The sequence below is a fragment of the Pan paniscus genome, chromosome 15 (assembly GCF_029289425.2).
Source record: "Pan paniscus chromosome 15, NHGRI_mPanPan1-v2.0_pri, whole genome shotgun sequence".
Classification (NCBI taxonomy): domain Eukaryota; kingdom Metazoa; phylum Chordata; class Mammalia; order Primates; family Hominidae; genus Pan; species Pan paniscus.
In genome coordinates, this window is record NC_073264.2 from 55626446 (window position 1) to 55652861 (window position 26416).

A 26416-nucleotide genomic window follows, 5' to 3' on the forward strand; every position below is an offset into this window, starting at 1 on the left:
GGCACCTGTAATCCCAGCTACTTGGGAGGCTGAGGGAGGAGAATCGCTTGAACCCAGGAGGCAGAGGTTGCAGTGAGCTGAGATCATGCCACTGCACTCCAGCCTGGGTGACAGAGCAAGACTCTGTCTCAAAAAAAAAAAAAAAAGCAGCTTTTGACTTCTAAAATAAGATGTTTGAATCTCAAGAAACACAGTCATCTTGAAAAAGCCTGACACTACCAAGAAATAAAGGCTTTATAAACTTTTAAAGTTCAGTTAACATTTCAAAATCAAGACCTTGGCAACAGTAAGAGTGGTATTTAATGTATGCCATACGGCAGGGAAAGTGAGGCTATGACATAAGGAAAGTACCTGCCAAGTGGGAGGGTAGGAAAGTCTTCTGCTTGTGATCTGCTGGAGTGTGGAGAGGAGAAAGGGCTAGAGCAGGTGCAGCATCATATCCACCCGTTCTGGCTTCCGCCTTGTTCCGTGAAAAGGCCATAAAAAGCCGAAGGAGCAGAGAAACCAAAGAAGGAGGCAGACAAATCCAGTTTGTTGGTTTTATGTGATTTATTAGGGAAACTTACAGACAGAAATGTTGTCTTGGGCAGCCGCAAGACAATTAGATCTTTGCACTACAACACCCCAGACCCAGGGCTTATATCTTGGGAAAAGAGCATATGTGCTCTGGAAGGAATGTGTAGGTGGCTATGGGTATCAGAGGAGAGCCTATGATTTCTGAAACAACAAGGGTTGTTTTGGAGGAAACTTAAAATGAATAGATGTTCCTGTTAGAGAAACCCCTGCTTTTCAGGCCTCTGGTTTAATAATGCATGAACAGAGGGACTCCATCTTGAGTAACTAAGCACTCACGAGGCTTATAAGGTTAATACTTCTGGTCTGAAAATAGTCACATCTCAAGCTGACCACCACTTATAAATGCAGAGTATTTATAACCATACAGAGCATCTCCCACCAAGCCTTCAGAATGCCCAGATGTCCTAAGAGTGCAGCCCACTTTGCTTAAAGATACCATTAACTAAGAGGCTTGGGTTGAAGGATTGATTAATGGTCACCTGTAACACCAATAGCCCCTACTTTTAGTGAGCACATCTGCATGTTCCAAGTTTATTATTGCTCCTTTTAGTTTCTTATAAGTATAGAGGCACTAACAAAGAATGGAATGTTCCTTCTCCTGCTGAAGACTCCTACTTTGTAACAGAGTAGTTTCCAATAAACTTGCGTATTTCACTGTTCTCTCTGACTCGCCTCAAAATCTTTCCTACACGAGATCCAAGAACCTGCTCTTAGGGTCTGCATCGGGACCATCTTTTCCAGCAATGTTTCTACATAAAGAGTAAGTAATCCCAGCCCTTTGAGAGGCGGTGGCAGGAGAATCACTTGAGCCCAGAAGGTTGAGGCTGCAGTGAGCTGTGATCATGCCACTGTATTCCAGCCTGGGTGAAAGAGCAAGACCCTGTCTCAAAAATTAAAATAAAATAAAGACAGTTTTGTCCCCACATCCCTCCAGGCTGGAATCTCAGGGAAGCAGGTGGTTGTAGCAGAAGCATCCAAATAGATGGGGTATTGGGGCTGGGTGCAGTGGCTCACGCCTGTAATCCCAGCACTTTGGGAGGCCAAGGCGGGCAGATCACTTGAGGTCAGTAGTTTAAGACTAGCCTGGCCAATGTGGTGAAACCCCGTTTCTACTAAAAATACAAAAATTAGCCAGGCGTGATGGCGGGTGCCTGTAGTCCCAGCTACTCGGGAGGCTGAGGCAGGAGAATCTCTTGAACCCAGAAGGTGGAGGTTGCAGTGAGCCAAGATTGCTCCACTGCACGCCAGCCTGGGCGACAGAATGAGACTCTGTCTCCAAAAAAAAAAAAAAAAATTAAAAAACAAATAGGTGGGGTACTGGAGGAACTGAAGACATTGGAGCTGGTAGTCCACTTTCCCTCTAGGAAAGGAGGAGAGGCCTTACATTTGGCTTGCTTCACACCACCTTCACCATGGTGCTAGAGCAATGGCATTCAGTGGCAGAGGTAGCCTGATTGGGCATCCTGAGATAACTGCTGCTTCTCAGTAGCCTGCATGTGACATATGTGAGAATCTACATGTTTACGTATTGCCCCAGTAAGTAACATTGGAGATGGTAAGCAGTCTGGTGAGCCAGTGGAGCTAAGGAGCCATAGCTTATGAGGGTTTTACAACCAGAGGTAAATGGCTGGAACCCTGGATCTCCGCAGTGAGGGCTGGCCTGGTACCACAAAAAGCCAGATGAAACCCGCTTCCCCTTAGTGAGGACCTACAGGTGTCATGCAGAGCTGAGGTCTCATTTTCCTGACCTCCACCATCAGGTCATATGAACACCTTGTACAATCAGATACTGTCTTGGGAAGAATCAAGAGAAGAGAGAGGAGAGACTAAACATTTTCCTAAAGGAGACCAGCTTCCTAAAAGGTGCAATTAAACTTGAAGAGTCTAAGATTTTTTTTTTTTTTTTTTTTTTTTTTGCCGGAATCTTATTCTGTCGCCCAGGCTGGAGTGCAGTGACACAATTTCCGCCCACTGCAACCTCAACCTCCCGGGTTCAAGCAATTCTCCTGCCTCAGCCTCCTGAGTAGCTGGGATTACAGGTGCCCGCCATCATGCTGGGCTAATTTTTGTATTTTTAGTAGAGATGGGGTTTTGCCATGTTGGCCAGGCTGGTCTCAAACTCCTGACCTCAGTTATCTGCCCGCCTCAGCCTCTCAAAGTGCTGGGATTACAGACGTGAGCCACCATGCCTGGCCTAAGATACTTTTTATTGATAAATTTAAGCTCACATTGTCTTCTCTTTTTACCCCGTCTAATAGTAGGGTGGGGCTTCTTTCTTTTTCTTCTTTTTTGAGACAGGTTCTTGCTTTGCTTTTTTTTTTTTTTTTTTTTTTTGAGACAGCGTCTTGCTGTGTCACCCAGGCTGGAGTGTAGTGGCACAATCGTGGCTCACTGCAGCCTCAACCTCCCTTGCTCAAGCAATCCTTCTGCCTCGCCCAGTTAATTTTTTAATTTTTTGTAGAGACAGGGTCCCACTATGTTGCTGACACTGGTCTCAATTCCTGGGCTCAAGCCATCTCCCTGCCTTGGTCTCCCAAAGTGCTGGCCTTGGTCTTCCAAAGTGCTGGCATTACAGGCATGAGCCACCATGCTGGGTCTAGGGTGGGGTTTCAAGCTAAACTAGATCAGTTATAGATAATAAAGAACAGTCATTCTTCCTGTTCATCTGAGAGTCAAACTTTTTTAAAAAAAACTCTAATATAGATACTTTGTGCTTCCAAGTAATCTCATGGAGAAAAGCTTATTTCATTTATTTATTAATTCAGTAATATGACTACCTGACATATACTAGGTACCGGTGGCACAAACATCAATTATGTGTCATTCCTGTGCTCAGAGAGCTGGGTTCCTAGCAGGCTAAATACACTAGTGAGCAGGTGCTCACACCAGAAATAAGAGGGCTCCCATACAGTTACATACTGGGTGCTTTGGGAGAGGCATCTCCCCAAGGGTTTGGAAGCATCCAGGAAGGCTTGCTGGAGAAGGGAGCCTTTCAGATTGGCCAATATTTTTGTTAAGTGACAATATCAAATGATGGCAAAACTGTGGATGAAAAACTGGGAATACAAATTGGTACATTTCTGGAGAGCAGTGTTTTTACAAAATCTTTAAAATGTACATTTTTAAAAACCATAGTTCCACCTCTAGTAATTTATCCTAAGGAAATACTTTAGCTGTAGGGATGTTCATTGCAGTGTTATTTATAGCAATGAAAAATTCTCCAACAGTTGAGGGCTGATTAAAGTATATATTTTCACAAATCAGATATATAGTAATTAAAAATTGTGTTGTAGAAGCAAGCTTCTCAAACAGTGCTGCTCCAGAGACTACGTGCTCATTTGCCAAGGAATACGTGAGGCCATAGGACAAACTTAGTTCATCTTTCTCAACACGAATTTTACTGGTGATTTAGGAGTGTGACAGAGGCTACTAGTTAACTATCCCAATGTCCATTCTCTTTCCGCCTCAGTAACAAAACTCTTGATTTGTACCAGGGTGTGTTGCTGCTCACGAATAATAAGACTACATATCCCCATTCTCTGATGTGGCTAGATGTGGCTTTAGGAGTAAATGCAAACCAACGAGGTGTCAATGAACTGTTATGAAAGACTTTCAGGGAGGCCACCTTGATGGAGCTGACTCACAGGGTTGAGACAAGGGAGTGACCATTTAGCTACTTTCAGTAATTTTTAAAAAGCTTCTGTGTGATTTTAAAAGTTTTTTAAAAATTATTCTTAAAGTGGAAACAAATACAGTTTCAAATGTTTGGCTAATTCTAATTTGAGGAGTACAAGAAGAGGAGAAAAGGAGGGGGATGTGGGAGGAAGCTGATGCTTTATTTCTAAGAGAATCTTGGATAAGCAATGCTGATTTTCCTCTATGATTAAGTCCAATCTGAAAAGGCTGACAAGTCTCGTAAAAATTGCTTGTGGTAGAGACTCCTTTTTTTTGTGTTTTCACTGTGCTTATGGTTATTTCATTTTGTAGAATCCAAGATGCCCGCCCTCCTCCTCCTCCTGCTCCACCCTCTCCCAAATTTGCCTAAGATATAATAGGCAGGGTTTCAGGATTTAGAAACGATGCACGTAGATTTCAGACTGCGCCTCTCTCTGACATCAGAAAACCTACATTGCCTAAGGCTGGCACAGAGTTGGCCCCAAAGTCTACTTAGAATTTGCCGGCGGAACAGCAATGACCACTGGGCCACAGCGCCTAAGACGCCCACTGGGTACCAATCCTGGGAGTCGGGGGCGGTGCGAGTCGGGCCCCCCCCATCCCAGGTCTGCTAGCCAATAGCTCGGGACGGGAGCGGGAGGGGCGTGGCGTGTCCGGCAGGCGGCGCCGTGATTGGCACGGCAGCTCCCGCTGTCCGCGAGGCTGCCCTAAAGTCTAGCTCATGAGAACCCCAGGCAAGTGCGGAGCTACAAAGTTTGTCCGCTCCGGGGCACCGTAGTGGCTTTTACCCTGGCCGGGCGGGCCGGGCTCAGCCGGGCTGGGCTGGGCTCCGCGGCTGGAGCCGGGCTCTACCCAGAGCAAGACCCTGATGGCTGCGGTGTTTCTGGTAACGCTTTATGAATACTCGCCGCTTTTCTACATCGCGGTGGTCTTTACCTGCTTCATCGTGACCACCGGCCTGGTATTGGGATGGTAAGTGTCCCAGGGGTGAGAGACGAAGGGGCGGATACCGCCGGAGTGGGGTCGCGACGAGCAGCAGGGGGCACAGGAGCCGGAGGGCCGCGGGCCGGAGGACGTCGGGGATTCGGTGTCCCCGGGTGCCTAGGACTCCGACTTTCTCTGGGAGGAAAACAAGGTGGACGCTGCACCTGCGTCACTGCCCTGCATCACCGTTTGGTCCGTGTCGCTGGGACATCTTGGGGTGGTACCGCATTGGGGTGTTTTACTCAGCTTTGTTTCTAGGCGATAAAGCAGCCAGGAAGGGCTTGGGCTTGGGCTTGGGCTTGGTGTTGGGAGAAAGTGCTTCTCTAGTAGGCTTCTGTCCCGGATTCGGGCCTACTGTGTGTCCTGGATGAGTTAGTCACCTGTGCTACAGTGCATAGATTGGACAGTAAGCGAGGTTAACAGTTGTGATTCTGACCTGAATGGAGCCCTTAGCCTCAGATCTTTCAGAGTAACTTGTAACTGAACTGTTACCGTTTGAGAATTTAATGGTTTCTGTATACATTCCACACCTTTTGAAGTAATATTTAGTCGATAGAATTGTAAAATCATAATTTTAGAGCTGGAAGAGACCTTAGAAATATGTAACACCGAGGGTAGGACAGTTGCCTATTGGAGACAAGGAGAATGGTCTGTTAGATAACCGCTGAGCAATTCTTCTAGCCTAGAGGTTCAATTTCTCTCTTGAGGAGATGCTATTGTATCATGTTTAGACAAGCCTTGTAAATAACGAGTTGAAACCGTGTAACTAGCCCACAACAGTTTTTCTAGGCTGCAGCCTCCAAAATCCCTTTGAGATGATAATAGTTACAAAAAGATCAAACAGCAGTTCTAAGTGGATAACAGCCATGGTCTGAAGAGGTCAGAGGGGACTCTGTTGAAGAGGGACATGAGCTGGATTTTGAAGAATGAGCATTTTGAAAAATAAATGGAGTTAAATGTATATAGTAGGGAAGAAAAGGCATTTCAGAGAAGACAGCATGAGCATAGGGGCAGAGAACATGTTAGTGAATAAAGAAGGCTACGTAAAACGAGTTTTAAAATAGCCTTTGGTCACATATATGTGATTGCCTTAAAGAACACGGGCCCTTGTTGGTTTCTGAAAATATATGCCATCTTTAGGAAGTGACAAAAGTTTTAACCTGTCCACACTGCTCCTCACCCTACCAGCAATAGAGCATAGAATTCCTTGCCTTGTATGTGGGTGAGGATTGGAAATACAAATTCCTTATATGTGGGGGTAAGATTGGAAAACAAAGACCAATCTTACACCATTGGTTATTCTTGACCCATCAGATTTTATTGCTAATGTTCATTACACAAAAGTTTGTAATTGGAATTAGGAAGGTGTTGCCCATGTGAGAAAAGCAGTCTTAACACAAGATTTTTAAATGACTATAATGTTAGTGTTATTCTCTTAATGAAGCATAATTTTCCTCCACTAAGGAAAATAGTAACTAGTTGATAATTGCCTTATGTGCTTTAATTTTTATTTTAAATAGGCCAACTAATTAGATATCTTAGATATCAATCTTTAGTATTGGGAAGAGGGTAGTCAGGAGCCTCATGTTTGTAGTGGTTAACAGACAGACTTTGGAGTCAGTCAGACATAGGTTCAAATCCCAGCTCTGCCAGCTTTAAGACTTGGTTTGAAAATTTAATAATTGCCAAATCACCCCATTTAGGTAAGACTTTTTACAAGAGTGGAAGCCCATGTAATTATAGAACGTTTGGAAGTCTGGGCTAAGCACTGCTGAGGCCACAAGACCATGTAAATCCAGTCACTTCCATCCTAATTTAGGCCTAACCAGTCATCTTGTGCCTAACCCAACCATTCTCTCCATCCGAGTTAGTTTTGCCCACGAAGATAAACTTTTTACTATGTTTATTTGCAAACTTAAGCCAAGGCCATGTATTTATTGACTAGAAATGATGAAAACTTGGACACCATCTAAATCGCATAAAAACATCTTTCTAATAGTACCAATAGTACCCCAGTCAGAAGGGTAAACTAGTTAATACGCATGTTTTTCACCCTTGTCATTGTTTTGTTTTGTTTTAACCTCCCATAATACCATCTCTACTGTTCATGTGTTTTCTGTCATGGTTTTTCCCTTAGTACTTCTCTGAGTTTTTCACTATTTGCTTCTTTCCATTGTTTGCCATGTCTGCCTGCACTGTGTGGGAGTGGGGAAAAAACAGGAGCATATGATTATTGGAATCCCAATAGCAATAGCAAAGAAGCATGCAACTGGAAATATAGTATTTTTCTTTCACCATGTGGTGGTTTCTGTGATCTCTGATAGCTTTCTGCAGGCACTGAGCACAAAGAAGCCCAAAAGTCCATTTACATCCTTTAACAGTTTCAAATAATCAGGGACCATGACTCCAGTAGCTATTCCCGGCCTCCTCTTGACCACAGTTTATTAAGCTGTTGACCTCAACTTCATACCACCCTCTGCTTTGTGAATCTAGGGCAGAACTCTAAACTACATTTCTTCTTTGCAAGCTGACTGCCCATTGGGCTTTGACAACAAGGGAGGGAGACTGGAAAGCTGGAAGAGGATGAAGGGACTTGCTGCTTCCTGTTGATTCCTTTTCTTGTCTGTCACTTGCCACAATAGTGCCTCACTCTGGCATTAATAGTTGGTCCCACTTGTTCCAGTTTATGCTTTCCTACTCTGCTAGAATCAGCCTTATGCACTTCCTTAAAGATACCAGTATCCTTTCCTCAGATCTGAGTCCTGAGCTCCATAGAGTCTCTCCTCCACATTTCTAAACTGTAGTAAATTCTCTTTATTCTCTTTTCTCTGTTCCCTTGTCCTAGGAGTGATAGCTGCTTCCTGCTGTTACTACTTCTTATCACATAAGTAGTAACTCAGTGTCCTCTTTTTGCCTTTTCAGTTCTTCAACATATGGTTAACATTTTTCTTATGAAAATTTCTCTTGATGTTGATGCTGACAACTTTAAAAATCAAGTCCAATCTCTCTGTTAAAATAACGGATGCATTTTCAGACTCCTGCCTGGACCCTGACTGATAAAGAAATTGTCACTAAGAATGGGATCCTGGTGAGAAAACTTTCAAAGATAGAATTTGGGGGCATCGGTTTGGTAATTTCTTTAGCTCTTTGCCAATGGGAAATAATCTAGTAACCCACAACATGTAGTGGCATCACAATCAAATTGATACATTTGGTTGATTGTGATAAAATTATTTCTGAAGCTGTGTGCTGGAGGACCAAGTGGCTAAAGCGCTTGACTGTTAATGGCAGTAATGATGACTACAGGGACTGAGGGAGAAGTGAGAAGTGAGATAGGTGCTTCTGTGTTCACTGGAGCACTGACAGAAAGCAAATGACAAACTCAGGTCTTCAAAGCGTTAGGTCGGTCAAGTCTTAGAGAATCAGAAAGTTTCCATGGTTCTAAAGCACTTTATTTTGTGTAGCCACAGAAAGACTTGCTAAAAATTGGACACAGTTTTATGTTATGTTATGTTATGTTGTGTTATGTTGTGTGTTATGTTATGTTATGTTATGTTATGTTATGTTATGTTATGTTATGTTGTGTTATTTTTGAGACAGAGTCTTGCTCTGTCGTCCGAGCTGGAGTGCAGTGGCATGATCTTGGCTCACTGCCTGTAATTCCAGCACTTTGGGAGGCTGAGGCAGGAAGACTGCTTGAGCCCAGAAGTTCAAGACCAACCTGGGAAATATGGCAAAACTCGGTCTCTACAAAAAATAGAAAAATTAGCCAGGCATGGTGGCAGGTGCCTGAACACAGTTTTAACTGCGATAGTAATAGAATTACCTAGCCTTTGTCAGTGTCTCATTTAGAATATTGTTTGGAAAGAAGTAGAACCCTGAGACTTGGAATGGGGACATCTAGGTAGACATGGACAGAGCTGAGAATCTTGAAAAAAACTCCAGTCACTCTGAGCCTCCATTGTTGACAGAAGCTGCTTACTTTTGAAAATTAGCCTTCTCTTGCTTGAAGATCCTGTAATAACCTCACCTAGGGTAGTTTCTTTGCAAAGGGCTATCCACACTTAAGAGCTACCTCTATTATCTTGTCATGAGGCCCAGATCTCTGCATGTTGCCTAGTATAGGGACAAAATCTGATCTGACTAGAAATAGTCTGTCCTTGAAAATAATTGCAAAATTTTGCTAATTTATATCTGTGGAATCCTGAGGAATATATGTGAGGATGGATTGTAAGCCAGAGAATAGAATGTAACACTAGATCAGATCATATTTATTCATCTGGGTATATTCTCAAGAAATTCTGCATCTAAAGCGTTAACTCATACTTGTTTGTTTGATGGAAACTTGGACTCATTGGTGGCCTGTATTTTATAACGTTGAGATTTCTGTTGTTGTTGTTGTTGTTGTTGTTTTTAAACATTTAGGTTCAGAGGTACATGTGAAGGTTTATTACATAGGTAAACTCGTGTCATGGGTTTGTTGTACAGATTATTTCATCACCCAGGTATTAATCCCAGTACTCAACAGTTATCTTTTCTGCTCCTGTTCTTCCTCCTAACTTCCACCCTCAGGTGGATCCCAGTATCTGTTGTTCCCTTCTTTGGGCTCATGAGTTCTCATCATTTAGCTCCCACTTATAAGTGAGAACATGCTGTATTTGGTCTTCTCTTCCAGGAGATGGAACAGAAATGTTTAGTGCCTTCTAATTTCCTTGTAAGTACTGCTTTATCAGCATTCCCCCACATTTTGACACATATGTCTTCATTTTTATTCAGGTCATAATTTAAAATGATTTCCCTTTTGATTTTTTTTCTTGACCTCTAAGTTATTTAGAAGTTTGTTATTGAGTTTCCAAATATTTGGAAATTTTAAAGATACCTCTGTTACTGATTTATAATTTGATTCCATTGTGGTTAGCATACTTTTTATGATTTGACATCTTGTAAATTTATTGAGACTTGTTTTATAATCCAAATATATTCTCTCTTTGGTAAATGTCCTAATGCACTTAAAAATAATATATATTCTGCTATTGTTGGGTGAGTTTTTTTTTTTTTTTTTTTTTTTTTTTTTTTTTGAGACAGAGTCTTGCTCTGTCACCAGGCTGGAGTGCAGTGGTATGATCTCGGCTCACTGCAACCTCCGCCTCCTGGATTCAAGCAATTCTCCTGCCTCAGCCTCCAGAGTAGCTGGGACTACAGGTGTGCACTACCATGCCCAACTAATTTCTTTTTTTAATTTTTAGTAGAGATGGGGTTTCATCATGTTGGCCAGGATGGTCTCGATCGCTTGACCTCATGATCTGCCCGCGATGACCTCCCGAAGTGCTGGGATTACAGGTGTGAGTCACCGCGCCCGGCCGGGTGAGATGTTTTATAAGTGTCAATTAAGTCAAATTGGTTGATAGTGTTATTCAAGTTTTTGATGTCCTTACTGATTTTCTATATATTGGAGCTATCAGTTATTGAAGTTGTGGGGAGTATTAGAATTTCTGACTATAATTGTGGATTTATCTATTTCTCTTGGCAGTTGTATCAGTTTTTGCTTTATATTTTGAAGTTCTATTAATAGGTACATAAACATTTAGGATTGTTTTGTGTGCATGATGAATTGACCCTTATATCACTATGAAATGGACCTCTTTGATCCTGGTAATAGTCTTTGCTCTGAGATCTACTTTGTCTGGTATTAATGTAGCTACTTCAGCTTTCTTTTGATTAGTGTTAGCATATACATCTTTTTTTCATCCTTTTACTTGTAAACTCTTTTTGTCTTTTTATTTAAAGTGGGTTTCTTGTATGCACCATATAGCTAGGTCTTATGTTTTTATCCAATCTGATAATCTTTGCCTTTTAACTAGGGAGTTTAAAACATTTACATTTAATGTGATTATTGATATTGTTAGATTTAATTCCACCATCTTGCTATTCGTTTTTTGTTTGTTTTGTCTGTTCTTTGTTTCTTTTCCCCTCTTTTATTTTACTAGTCTGTTTTTTGTTTCTTTTTCCCCTTTGTTCAGCCATCATTTACATTAGTTAAATAATTTATGTGATTCCAATTTATCTCCTTTGTTGGTTTATTAGCAATAACTTTTTTTAGTGGTTGCTTGAAAGTTTATAATGTATCTCTAACTTATCACCATCTACCTTCAGGTAATATTTTAAAGAGATATAAGAAAAGCATTATAATTCCTCACGTAGTTACCATTTCACTGCTATTTATTTCTTTGTATCAATCCAGATTTTTATTTGGTATCATTTTTCTTCTTCCCAAGGCATACTTTAATTTTTATTGTTGTGCAAGTCTGTTGGTGATGAATTCTTTTAGCTTTTGTTATGTTTGAAAAAGTCTTTATTTTGCTTTGGAAAAATATAGGTATAGAATTCTAGATTGACAAGATTTTTTTCCTGTTAGTTCTTAAAAGATATTCTGCCTTCCATTGCTTCTTATTAATATTAGAAAGCTACTGACATTCTTATCTTTGTTCCTCTATGTGTAGTATATCTTTTTTTCCTTTTCTTTGGCTACCGTAGCATATCTTCTTTCTTTTTCTTAGGATTTTCTCTATATTACTGGTTTTAAGCAATTTGATTATTATGTGCCTTAGGTAATTTTCCTTGTTTCTTGTGCTTGGAGCTCATTGAGATTCTTGGGTCTGTAGGTTTTTATAGTTTTCAACATGTTGGGGAAGGTTTTCGCCATTATGTGTTCAAATACTTTATCTGTCCTCTGCAAACTTCAGTGATATGTTAAGACTTCAGTTACATGGCTGACTAAAAGTTGGCTTACTGATGCTTTTTGTTGTTGTTGTTGTTCAGTCTTTTTCCTTTCTGTGTTTCAATTTCAGTACTTTCTGTTATGTTGTCTTCAAGATTACTAATCTTTTATTGTGCAATACCTAATCTGCTGTTAATCTCATCCACTATATTTTTTATCTAAAACATTATCTTTTTCATCTCTAAATATTGATTTGGGCCTTTTAAATATCTTCCATGCCTCTATATCATATGTGCAGTCATTACTTTTCTTCTGAAACATATGGAATATAGTCCTAGGAGCTATTTTTGTATCCTTGTCTACTAATTCAAGTATCTGTATGATTTCTGGATCTATTTCTATAGAGTTTTGCTCCTCATTGTGGGTACTGTTTTCCTGCTCTTTGCATGCCTGTTAATTTTTTTTATCAGATGCTATACTTTGTGAATTTTACCTTACTAGGTGCTGGATATTTTTGTATTCCTCTAAATATTCTTGAGCTTTATTCTGGGTCACTGTTAAGTTACTCAGAAATAGTTTAGTCTGTTAGAGGCTTGCTTTTCAGCTTTGTTAGGCAGGACCAGAGCAGTCTTACCCAACTCTTTTATAAAATCAGAGTCATCAAAAGTGAATTTTTATTTCATTTGTTAATTTTATTGGTTATCTCTCAGTGTTAGACTTGTGTGTTTTGAAACTTTAGTTTTCAACCTAAATTTTAGTGGAAGATTCGTTTTGTTTTGTTACTTTTCTCCCTTTGTTATCACCCTCACTGTTTATCCACTTTGCAATTATTATTATTATTATTATTTTTAGTTGAGTATTTTATTTTATTTTTTCCTTCAACTTTTAAGTTCTGGGGTACATGTGCAGGATGTGCAGGTTTGTTACATAGGTAAATGTGTGCCATGGTGGTTAGCTGCACAGATCAACCATTCACCTTGATATTAAGCCCAGCATCCATTAGCTATTCTTGATGCTCTCCCTCCCCCAGCTCCCACCCTGATGGGCCCCAGTCTGTGTTGTTTCCCCTCCATGTGTCCATGTGTTCTCACTGTCTGCTCCCACTTACAAGTGAGAACATGCAATGTTTAATTTTCTGTTCTTGCATTAGTTTGCTGAGGATAATGGCTTCCAGCTTCACCCATTTTCCTGCAAAGGACATGACCTTGTTCCTTTTTATGGCTGCATAGTATTCTGTGGTGCATATGTACCACATTTTCTTCATCCAGTCTATCACTAATGGGCATTTGGGTTGATTCCATGTCTTTGCTATTGTGACTAGTGCTGCAATTAATATATACATGCATGTATCTTTATAATAGAATGATTTATATTCCTTTGGGTATATACTCAGTAATAGGATTGCTGGGTCAAATGGTATTTCTGCCTCTAGATTTTTGAGGAATTGCCATACTGTCTTCCACAATAGTTGAACTAATTTATATTCCCACCAACAGTGCAAAAGTGTTTCTTTTAGGCCAGGCGCAGTGGCTCATGCCTGTAATCCTAGCACTTTGAGAGGCCGAGGTGGGCAGATCACCTGAGGTCGAGAGTTTGAGACCAGCCTGACCAACATGGAGAAATCCCGTCTCTACTAAAAATACAAAAAAAAATTAGCCAGGCGTGGTGGTGCATGCCTGGAATCCCAGCTACTTGGGAGGCTGAGGCAGGAGAATCACTTGAACCCAGGAGGTGGAGGTTGCGGTGAGCTGAGATCATGCCATTGCAGTCCAGCCTGGGCAACAAGAGCGAAACTCCATCTCAAAAAAAAAAAAAAAAAAAAAAAGGTGTTTCTTTTTCTCTACAACTTTGCCAAGATCTGTTGTTTCTGGATTTTTTTAATAATTGCCATTCTGACTGGCGTGAAATGGTATCTCATTGTGGTTTTGATTTGCATTTCTCTAATGATCAGTGATGTTGAGCTGTTTTTCACATGTTTGTTGGCTGCATGAATGTCTTCTTTTAAGAAGTGTCTGTTCATGTCGTTTGCCTACTTTTTAATGGGGTTGTTTTTTTCTTGTAAATTTGTTTAAGTTCCTTGTAGACTCTGGATATTAGACCTTTGTCAGATGGATAGATTGCAAAAACATTTTATATTCATTTATACCCAGATTCCTAGACCTCCAGACCAGGACTAGGTTTTTGTTGTTTTGTTTTGTTTTGTTTGAGACAGAGTTTCACTCTTGTTGCCCAGGCTGGAGTACAATGGCATGATCTCGGCTCTCTGCAACCTCTGCCTCCTGGGTTCAAGCAATTCTCCTGCCTCAGCCTCCCAAGTAGCTGGGATTACAGGCATGCGCCACCATGCCCAGCTAATTTTTTTTGTATTTTTAGTAGAGACGGGGTTTCTCCATGTTGTTCAAGCTGGTCTTGAACTCCCGACCTCGGGTGATCTGCCCACCTCGGCCTCCCAAAATGTTGGGATCACAGGCGTGAGCTACTGTGCCTGGCCTTTTTTTTTTTTGAGACAGAATCTCTCTGTGTTGCCCAGGCTGGAGTGCAGTGGCACAATCTCTGCTTACTGCAGTCTTGACCTCCCAGGCTCAAGCGATCCTTCCACCTCAGCCTCTTAAGTAGCTGGGACCACAGGTGGACACCACCATGCCCAGCTAATTTTCTATTTTTTTTTTTTTTTTTGTAGAGATGGGGTCTCGCTGTTGTTGCCCAGCCTGGTGTCGAACTCCTGGGCTCAAGCATTCCTCCCTCCTCAGCCTCCCAAAGTTCTGGGATTATGGGCAGGAGCCAGTGCACCCAGCCTAGGACCAAGTCGTATAACGACAGTTCTGCATATTTTGGTATTGACCTAATCCAGCTCCTGGTTCCAAGTTATAAACCTGGCTCTGGCCCTTGTCTGGAGAAGACAGCCTATGCTGGTCTCCTTAATACATGAAGGCTTGGTTGCCACTGTCTGCTGCCAGACTGAGAACCATGAAACCATGGCATAGCCTTACTCATTACTTTGTTTCTTTGCTTTTTTTGGATCCATAAAGGTATTTGTTCCCAGCATTTTATTATAAAAATTTTCAAACATACAGAATACTAGAAAGAATTACACAGTGAACACACATCTGCCCATCACTTAGATTCTACAATCAGCATTTTACTGTAATTTCTCTATTACATATCTGTCCATATTAATCCACTCTTTTATCCACACATTGGTCTATCTTATTTCACGATGCCCTTCAAAGTGAGTTGTACTCTTCACCTGTAAGTTCTAAAACATTACATATTACTGACTAGAGTTCAGTGTTTGTTTTCGTTTATAGTTTTTTGAAGTAACATTTACATATAAGATACACAAATCTTATTTTTTATTTATTTATTTTTTTTGAGATGGAGTCTTGCTCTGTCGCTCAGGCTGGAGTGCAATAGCGTGATCTTGGCTCACTGCAAGCTCAGACTCCCAGGTTCACGCCATTCTCCTGCCTCAGCCTGCCGAGTAGCTGGGACTGCAGGCGCCCACCACCACGCCTGGCTAATTTGTGTGTGTGTGTGTGTGTGTGTGTGTGTATTTTTAGTAGAGATGGGATTTCACTGTGTTAATCAGGACGGTCTCGATCTCCTGGCCTCATGATCCATCCGCCTCGGCCTCCCAAAGTGCTGGGATTACAGGTGTGAGCCACTGCACCCGGCCAAGATGTACAAATCTTAAGTGTACCATTTACCAAGTGTTATCAAACACATCATCTATACAGCTTAAGCCTCTGTCAAGATACTGAACATTACCGTCAATTTTCTTATGCTCTTTCCCAGTCAGTCCTACTCCTGTACTTCCGGAAGCAACCATTGTTCTCATTTTTATTTCTACCATAAATTTGTTGTGCCTGCTCTAGAATTTTATATTAGAGAAGGATACAGCATTTATTCTTTTGTGTAAGGCTTCTTTTGCATAGCACGATGTTTCTGAAATTTATCCATTTGATTGTAGTAATAAGTTGTTCCTTTTCAGTGCTGAATACTTCTATTCTTTTCTTTAAATATACCACAGTTTGTTTACTCATTTCAGCGGAGTCTTTCTTTTTTCTTAAAGCATATGGGACTCAGGTATCTGTGGGGTCTTTTTAATTTTTCTTTTTATTTTTTATCTATCACTGATATGTATTTGGAGAGAAGGGAGTGCATCAAATAGGCTCCTAACTGTGCCGTCTTTAACTAAAATTTCCTAGTTTAACTGGTGTGTATTAATTTTAGATTATTTTATGTAAATTGAGTAAAGTAGCTGTTTTTTAATTTTATTGGGAATTGAATTTAGCCCCTTTCATTTTCCTTTTAATTCTGTTCCATGGGCATTGTCAGAGTTTACATTTTTACATGAAATTTAAAAGTAGAAGATATATAAATGAAGAGCTATAGTTGGTGTTTTAAAAGTTCCATTGTCCTGGCTGGGTGTGGTGGCTCACGCCTGTAATCCCAGCACTTTGGGAGGCTGAGGTGGGCGGATCACCTAAGGTCAGGAGTTCGAGACCAGCCTGGTCAATATGGTGAAACCCTGTCTCTACTAAAAATACAAAAATTACCTGGGCATGGTGGCACATGCCTGTAATCTCAGCTACTTGGGAGGCTGAGGCAGGAGAATTGCTTTAACCCGGGAGGCAGAGGTTATAGTGAGCCAAGATCACGCCATTGCACTCCAGCCTGGGCAACAAGAATGAAACTCCATCTCAAAAAAAAAAAAAGTTCCGTTGTCCCATAAATCATATTAGTCTGCCTCTTTTTTTTTTTGAGAGACGAAATCTTGCTCTGTTGCCCAGGCTGGAGTCCAGTGGCACGATCTAGGCTCACTGCAACCTCTGCCTTCCGGGTTCAAGCAAGTCTCCTGCCTCAGCTTCCCAAGTAGCTGGGTCTACAGGTCCACACCACCATGCCCAGCTAATTTTTGTATTTTTATTAATGACAGGGTTTCACTATGTTTTGGCCAGGCTGGTCTCGAACTCCTGACCTCAAGTGATCCTCCCACCTTGGCCTCCCAAAGTGCTGGGATTACAGGCATGAGCCACCACACCCGGCCAATAGTCTGCCTCTTGAATATATATTTCTTTTTCACATTTAAAAAAATTCAATAAGTTCATCATGTGTTTGCTGTTAAATTAAGTATAATTTATCTATAATCTCCATACTCCTTTGGTGTTATCAAGAGTATTAACAATAGAACTCTTTGTTTTCAAGAATATGTTGATTCAGCCAGCTGAACAATACCTAGTCCTTCCTAGATATCTGAGGGGGATTGATTCTAGGATACCCACCCCCCATATTCTAGGATGCTTAAGTCCCTTATATAACATTACATAGTATTTGCATATAACCTACACACATCCTTCTGTACACTTTAAATTATCTCTAGATTACTTACACCTAATGTAAATGCTGTGTAAACAGTTGTTTTACTGTATTGGTTTTGAATTTGTAGTATTTTTTATTGTTATTTTTTATTCTTCCCCCTCGTCCCCAAATATTTTTGATGTGCAGTTGGTTCATACAGAGGGCCAACTGTTTTGCAGTTCTGTGGGATCTCTAAAATAACGTAAATTGAGAAATTTAACCTCTTTTTCTGACACTTAATGCTAAAAGGAATCGCTAATGAAGCACAACAGATTTTACACATAACATAAAGTTTCAACATTTGTTAAAATAATATTTTATTTTTTACCTTTTTTTAGGTTTGGTTGGGATGTTCCAGTAATTCTGAGAAATTCAGAAGAGACCCAGTTCAGCACAAGAGTTTTCAAAAAGCAAATGAGACAAGTCAAGAATCCTTTTGGCTTAGAGATCACTAATCCATCTTCAGCTTCAATTACAAGTTGGTGGCTGTTTTCCAAAGATTTTCTCTCATTGTTTGCCCTCTTTTTTTAGCCCTTTTATTTTCTTTCTGTATTTCTTTCCCTTCATTAGACTTTTAACAAACATTTGTTGGGCAACTATGTTGTTCCAGGTGCTGTACTGTATATGACAGATACAAAGATTAAGAAGTTACAAACTTTACTCCTGAAGAATTTATCACCTAGTAAACAGAGGTAGATGTGTATACAAAGGAGTAGAATGAAGTATTACAGGTGTTAATAGTGAAGTCTGTTAGGACACTATGCCATTTTTATTGGTCTGTAGTAAAGTGAGAAATGATGTGTTATGTCTAAATACAGTTAACGTAAGGTTGCTAACCTTTTGAAGAACAATTGCCTTTTTATTTTTTTTGAGACAGATTCTTACTCTGTCATCCAGGCTGGAGTGCAATGGCACAATCTCGGCTCACTACAGCCTCCACCTCCCGGGTTCAAGCGATTCTCCTGCCTCAGCCTCCCAAGTCGCTGAGATTACAGGCATGCACCACCACACCTGGCTAATTTTTGTTTTTTTAGTAGAGACAGTGTTTCACCATGTTGACCAGGCTGGTCTCAAACTCCTGACCTCAGATGACCCACCCACCTCAGCCTCCCAAAGTGCTGGGATTACAGGTGTGAGCCACTGCGCCCGGCCAGAATGATTGTCATTTAATCTGAAACTATGGTATTTTGGTATAAATTATTTTGATATAACATGTTCTTTTGTAGATGGTAGGTAATAGATGGCAGTTGTTTGCTTTTGTACTTGCTTGGAAAAATAAGTTGTCTGCAGGACCATATAGGAACCATTAGAATTGTAAAGAAAGAGATGCTTAAATTTGTTAAGGTGAAGAGGCATATTCAGGAAAGCCTTCATAAAAAAGAATATGCTGAGTCTCTCTTACTTTTTTTCTTTATTCCTTCCTCCTTTTTTTTTTTTTTTTTGAGTAGAATCTTGGAAGATAGGTGTTTACCTCGTGGATGAGAAATGGAGTGATACATTAAAGAAACAGTAGTTATGGCTAAAGCATAGGATGGGACAGGTAACAGAGGAGTCTAAGAAGACTCAGGTTCTTCCTATGGGTCCTCCATAGCCAGATCCTGTTACAAAAATGAGGAGTACAGAAAGAATAGCAAGTTTCCAAAGAAAGGCAATGAATTCAATTTTGAACTTTTGGACTTTGAAATTATTTCGTGACAGTTCAATAGAAATAAAGAGTAGGCAGTCCTAGATACAGTTCTGTAGCTTTTTTTCTGGGCCGAGACCCTGTCCCTTCTATACTTGCTTACATTTCTGGTTTCTTGAAAACAAATAAGCCAGATCTTTCTCTGCTTTTCATCCTAGTCTAGCTACTGCCGTATTTCTCTTCTTCCCCTCACAGCCAGCTTCTTAGAAGCTGTTTGCATTTTCCTTCTCTTAGCCTGCTTCATTTTTACTCCTCAGTGCAGTGCAGTCTGACTTTTCCCTGTATCCCCTTACTGAAATGGCTTTCTCTGAGGTCACTAATTACGACTTCTGCCCTGCACTTTTGACCCCCAGCAGTCATCAAATCCAGTGAGAGCCTTTCAGGGCTGAGTTAATGCTCTCTCTGTAGTATTTTACAGAGTTGACCTTCATTTGCAACGTCCTGCTCCCTTGTGTCTATGGACCATTCTTGTCTATTCATCTTTCCTGCCTCTAACTCTCAGAATCTAATAACTGGTCAGAAATCAGTTTACTTAGTTAAATAGATCATCAGGCTTAAGTAAATCTTGATTTGTAAGGAAAAATATGATTTTTTTTTTTTTTTTTCGAGACAGGCTCTTGCTCTTCCACCCAGGCTGGAATGCAGTAGTATGATCATACCTCACTGCAGCCCCAATACCCTGGGCTCAAGTGGTCCTCCTGCCTCAGCCCCCTGAGTAGCTGGGACTACAGGTGTGCATGACCGTGCCTGGCTAAATTTAAAAAAAAAAAAGTTTTTTGTGGAGATGGGGTCTTGCTGTGTTGCCCAGGCTGGTCTCAAACTTCTGGCCTCAAGCAGTCCTTCTGCCCCAGGCTCACAAAGTGCTGGGATTACAGGTGTGACCCACTGTTCTTGGCCCCAAAAAGTACAAAATTTCTTATTCATCCTCTTTAGCTGTAAATACTATTACCCTATGAATTGATGGAAACTAGGATCTCGGCCACTCCCCTCCCCGCTCCTTCCCTATAATAGGTAACAGTTCATTCTGATATTTTTTTACTTGAGAAAACCAAATTTTGAGATATGACACAGATAAAACTAATTTGTTTAAAAGATAGTAGGTTGTGCATGTCTGATTAAAGTGTACACCCAGCTACCAGCTACTCGGGAGGATGAGGTGGGAGGATTGCTTGAGTCCAGGAGGTCGAGGTTGCAGTAAGCCGTGATCACACCACTTCACTTCAGCCTGGGTGACAGAGTGAGACTCTGTCTCAAAAAATAAAATAAAAAATCAAGTGTACAGCATAGTGGTGGTTCAATAACCTCCCACCTCTGTGGCCATAGGCTAGAACCTGCTACAATGTCACATCTGGCTCTTGAGCAGGACCCGCAATGAAAAACCTACCAGCTGCAAGGCCTTCCTTCCTGCAGTACAGTTCCACAGGTCTGAAAATACACTGAAAAACTAAGAAGAGCTGATACATTGTGAGCAAAACACAGGGCACTTGTGAGGCAGAAAGTGTGAGGAAATCCATCAATCTGCTTTTCAGGCAGAAATAGTCACAAATAGAACCAGCCTTGCGAATGTTTGAGGCAAATGAAAAGATAGCCAGTAAGTAGCCCTCTTAGCTATGCCTGCACACTAGTTGCTAACCAACAGTAGTATTACTGAAGTCATGAAAAATTATTTAAATGTGTGGACGTACAGCATGAATACTGAAATATTTTAATTTTTAAAATACCGATGCATATCATTTATTATCTTTCTCCTATGGGGAAATAGAAGGATTTTGATAGGAGTTATACTCAACAGAGTAAAATTCATTTGTTTAAACTGTGGAAAAGTGGGTATCATTAAAGATGTCTACACAGAACATTAAAATAATATTGTAACAATATTTGTGACATTTTAAAAAGTTATTTCATTTGATGTGTAGATAGTTTAAAAATCTTTTTTTCACCACTGTACCCAAACTGCCTGACATATAGCAGAAGAGGGTGAATAATCTAGAGACCTGATTTAACTTGAAAATAAACCAGAGGCTGCATGTGGTGGCTCATGCTTGTAATCCCAGTACTCTGGGAGGCTGAGACGGGCGGATCCTTGAGTCCAGGAGTTCAAGACCAGACTGGCCAACATGGCGAAACCTCATCTCTACTAAAAATACAAAAATTAGCTGGTCGTGGTGGCACATGCCTGTTAGTGCTAGCTACTCAGGAGGCTTAGGCTGGAGGATTGCTTAAGTCTGGGAGGTTGAGGCTGCAGTGAGCTGAGATCATGCCACTGCACTCCAGCCTGGGCAACAGAGTGAGACCCTGTCTCAAAAAAACAAAAAAAAACACACATGCTTTTTATTTATATTTAAGTTTTTTTTTTTTTTTTTTTTTTTGAGATGGAGTCTCGCTCTGTCGCCCAGGCTAGAGTGCAGTGGTGCAATCTTGGCTCACTGCAACGTCTGCCTCCCAGGTTCAAGCAATTCTCCTGCCTTAGCCTCCTGAGTAGCTAGGACTACAGGTGCATGCCACCATGCCCAGCTAATTTTTTGTATTTTTAGTAGAGACAGCGTTTCACCGTGTTATCCAGGATGGTCTCAATCTCTTGACCTCGTGATCTGCCCACCTCGGCCTCCCAAAGTGCTGGGATTACAAGTGTGAGCCACTGCGCCCTGGCCATATTTTAAAATTTATAATTTAAAAAAAAAACCAGAGAATCGATTTTAATCTGAGTCATTTAGTTCTGTTTACTAGGGGTGGGTTGCTGGGATTTTTTTGTTGTTGTTATTATGTAATGATATATTTGGATTTGCGTTTCCATGTCTCCAATATAGAGTCTTTAATGAAATTGAAAGTTAGATACTCAGTGTATATAAGTTGAGTTGAATTAATTTGATTCAGGAATTCTGCTGTCTTTTTGTAAATAGCTTCCTTGTATTTTAGCTTATTCACTCTGGTAAGAGCTAACATTAAAGCAAAAGGGTTAGGAAAAAAACACAATGTACATGGCATGTTTGGAGGCGTTTGTGAACCTCTATTCCCTACAACCTAAAACTTTCATCTCCCAATACTCTGGCTTTATTATCCTCATGAATGGTCTCCTTGTTTTATTACTGCTTCTCTCACAGGGATCCTTCCTCAAGAAGGTTTGTGGCTTTTCCGCCCCATCATTTCTCACTTTTTAGTGGCTTAGCGCATTTTCTACAGTCCTTATTTTTTTCACTTTTTTGCAAGGCTGTCTCTTAGACTCCGCTTTATTTGCCTGTTATAGATAGTCTGGGTAAGGACAGTTTGAGAGATGCCACACCCATGTGCTTCACTTATTTTGATTCTGAATTTTCTTACAGCTATGTCCCAATTCTGTTAATGCTATTGATCTAAAATGATGTCATGTGTGTACTGAGTTTTAGAAGGCAAAAAAATACATAAAAATTGAAACTCTTTGCAAAAAAAAAAAGTGGAAAAGGTAAAGGGAGAATAGTTTTGATGGGGGTACTGACACTGTCTTCAGATAGTGGAAATCATTACATTCTCCCCTCAGTTTATGTAATGGACAAGTTTGTAAAAGATTATAGAGATATACCTAATGCTAAATGACGAGTTAATGGGTGCAGCACACCAACATGGCACATGTATACATATGTAGCAAACCTGCACGTTGTGCACATGTACCCTAAAACTTAAAGCATAATAATAATATTAAAAAAAGAGATTATAGAGAGTATAATTTTATAGATTCTGTAGTTTTTTTTAAATTAATTTCAGAGACATTTTAAAATCTGATTAATCTCCAATTGTCAAAGGTCTCTGACACTCTTCCCATTTTAGTTAAGTATACAAAGTCTATAAACGAGTCTCTTAAGTAGCTCTGAATCTTTGGGGCTCTGGCTTTTTTTTTCTTCTTACAAAGCAAATAAACAGGGTAGTTTTATATGTTCTGTAAGCTGTAAGTTGAGTTTTAAAAGGCTTATCCTTCCATTGTTCTTTTTTTTTTTCTTTTTTTGAAACAGGGTCTCACTCTGTCATCCAGGTGGAAATATAGTGGTGTGATCATGGCTGACTGCAGCCGTGATCCTCCTACCTCAGCCTTCCAAGAAGTTAGGACCACGGGTGCGTGCCACCATGCCCAGCTAATTTTTGTGTGTTTTGTAGAGACATGGTTTTGCCATGTTGGCCCAGGCTGGTCTCAAACTCCTGGCTCAAGTGATCTGCACATCTTGGCCTCCCAAAGTGCTGGAATTACAGGCATGAAACACCACACCCAGCCTGTTCTTCTTTAATGTAAACAAACACATATATGGGTATCCATTCTTGTGAGATAAACAGTAGCATATATATTTAATTTTCTCTACCTTGCTTTTTTTTCATTTACTAATATATTCTGAAGATCATTTCATAATAGTGTGTGCAGATACTCTGATATACCTCAATTCTTTTTTTTTTTTTTTTTTAAGAGACAGAGTCTCACTCTGTCACCCAGGTTGTAGTGCAGTGGCACGATCTCGGCTCACTGTAACCTCCGCCTTCCTATTCACTTTTAATAGCTTCTTAGTACTTTATTGTAGAGTACTATATTTATTCATTTAATCCGCATTGATGAACATTTGAGTTTATTCCAGCATTTTGCTATGATAACTAGTGCTGTAATGAGTAGCCTTATACATATATCTTTTCACATTTTTGCTAGTAATACAATAATAAATAATCATTTTGTGTTTCTTGTTTTTTCTTTTTCAATGTTTTAAAATATGCATTTTCTATTTTTTCCTTTCGTATCTACCTCCAGCTTTTTTCTTCTGCCTCATGTTATGTGGTTCTACAGTGACAAAGGGAAAAATATGTGTGATTTTGTATGTGTGTGTATATGTATTTGTGTATGTATAAATGTTTTCCTTCAGCTATTTAATATCAAATGGAATTTTTCATTCTTGAGTTAATACCTGATGATTGGAATCATAAAAATTTGAAATCAAAGCCTGCTCCAATTAACCTATGCAAAGTTCCTACCAATTAAAATTTTTGCTTAAGTATGATTAGAAATGGCCATGTATCAATGCTACTCAGACTCTCAGACTGTGTGTACATACTACTAAATACTGAGAGTAAAATTGGAAAAATCAGTTTTTGGTATCCTGTGGAGCATCTGCTTGTATTTGTGTATCTTCTTCTAACATATACTCTTGATCACATTTTAAAAAATAGGTAATATATCAATCAGAATTCTTATTAGCAAGCAACAGAAACAACTTCAATAAAAGGATATTGGGTAGCTTACAGAATTGCTGGCAGGTTTGGAGAGCCAAAATCAGATGCCAAGGCTGTTGAGCCAGGAACAATGACCAAAACCAGGCCCTTTTTATCTAGTCAGTGTATCAGTGCCAAGGAGTACTACATGTTACAGTTTGCGCTGCTACAGTTTGCACCCCCAGCAGTATGAAAGGCTGGATGTTGCTACCCTTGAATGTGATATTGCTACAAATACCACTAGGAGGGGGAAATCACATAGGTGACACAAAGTAAGTCCTATACAAGTGTTAAATAAAACTGTATAATATAATTTCACATCTACTTACAATTTGTATATCCATTTAATCAGGTCTACTCAAATTGTTATATCTTCTTAAGTTGAAAGTGAACAACTGAATTAAGATACCACTATTAAACTCTTTATGTTTTGGAATCCCCACTCTTTTCCTCAGGATATTTTGCATATTACATGGGACATTAAGTCTGTGACAAGCCTGTATGTTAATGTTGTCAATGTATATATTAATGTTAGTAAAGCTCAGTTTCTTTTTAATATTTTTCTTACAACAGCGATCATGTTGTGGACCCTATAGGTTGTACATATCCCCTTTAGAGGACAGCTGTATTCTGCTGCACTTTTTCTTGTCGTTAGGATCATATACACTATGAGAGTGGTGGTAGGTTATCAATAGTGAACTGTATTTTAGTTTTAAAAATCTAGATGGGAAATGTCTTAGAGTCACCAAAAAAGAAAATTAACAGTTTCTAAGCTTAAATAGATAAATAGTAAGAAATAGTTTTTTGATAGCTCTCAAAAGATATGTAGACATTGAGCTTTTATATCTCTTGTTACAGAGGCCGGTTCCTTCGTTTATAGGAGGCATACCCTTTAACAAGGTCTTTTAACTGCCATCATCCTGGCCAGCATCCAAAAGGAAGCTTTTGTTACTCACCCTGTATGATTGTATTAGAAGTTACATGAAATCACTTTCATTCTTTCTCCTTTGTTTTTTACAGCTGGCATAACCTTGACAACAGATTGCCTTGAAGATAGCCTCCTTACATGCTACTGGGGGTGCAGTGTTCAAAAATTATATGAAGCTCTGCAGAAGCATGTTTATTACTTCAGAATAAGCACTCCCCAAGCATTAGAAGATGCTCTGTATAGTGAATATCTCTATCAGGAACAGTATTTGTATCCTTTCGTCTGATATACCCATTAGTACTGAAAATTAGACTTCTTACGGATAAAGTGTTGCTAACTTATTGATCATTCTTGGTATGCTAGAAGCATGTTTATTGCTTCAGAATAAGCACTCCTCAAGCATTAGAAGATGCTCTGTGGAGTGAATATCTCTATCAGGAACAGTATTTGTATCCTTTCATCTGATATACCCATTAGCACTGAAAATTAGACTTCTTATGGATAAAGTGTTGCTAACTTATTGATCATTTTTGGTATACTAGAAGCATGTTTATTGCTTCAGAATAAGCACTCCTCAAGCATTAGAAGATGCTCTGTGGAGTGAATATCTCTATCAGGAACAGTATTTGTATCCTTTCATCTGATATACCCATTAGCACTGAAAATTAGACTTCTTATGGATAAAGTGTTGCTAACTTATTGATCATTTTTGGTGTATTTTTGTTCTTATGGTTATAGTGGCAATTTACCTTTACATTTTCAAAAAGTATTAAAAAGGATAGCAAAGAAGAAATATATTGCCAGTTACCAAGAGATACTAAAATTGAAGACTTTGGTACAGTACCCAGATCTCGCTATCCATTGGTAGCGCTATTGACCTTAGCTGATGAGGATGACCGGGAAATTTATGATATTGTAAGTAATTGAAAATTTTGAAAGCATTACCTTTAAGTGATTTGAATGGTGGTTCTTCATTATTTGATAAATAGAAAAAGTTTTATTTTAATTTCTGAGGATGTGCATTTGGCCTACAACAACTATATACCTATTTGGTTTTTATATGTGTAACAGTACCTTCAGATTATGACTCATTTCTTGCCTTATGGGTCACAGTAATATGACTTTATTTGGAAAATAAAAGATATATAATGGTTGAATTAAGTTAGTTTCATCATTAACACCTATTTGGTTGTATACATCTATTTAGTTTTTATATGTGTAACAGTACCTTCAGAGTATGACTCATTTTTTGCCTTATGGATCACAGTAATAT

The 26416-nt window shown here is 39.7% G+C and overlaps 1 protein-coding gene across 3 annotated transcripts in view; it reads left to right on the forward strand.

The window, feature by feature from the left end:
- The first annotated feature begins 1765 nt into the window (after positions 1–1765).
- CGRRF1 (cell growth regulator with ring finger domain 1) overlaps positions 1766–26416 on the forward strand; it is a 32736-nt gene continuing 8085 nt past the window's right edge. Inside the window, exons 1-5 of one of the 3 annotated variants that reach the window (XM_055097602.2) lie at positions 5098–5223; positions 10482–10599; positions 17653–17792; positions 25236–25413; positions 25911–26058. In XM_055097602.2, the coding sequence (XP_054953577.1) occupies positions 17729–17792; positions 25236–25413; positions 25911–26058 (390 nt within the window). In that variant the 5' untranslated portion in view covers positions 5098–5223; positions 10482–10599; positions 17653–17728. Of the gene's footprint in view, positions 5224–10481; positions 10600–17652; positions 17793–22981; positions 23082–25235; positions 25414–25910; positions 26059–26416 lie in introns of those variants that run through there. The other 2 variants (XM_003831696.5, XM_063596070.1) reach the window with 2 other exon arrangements.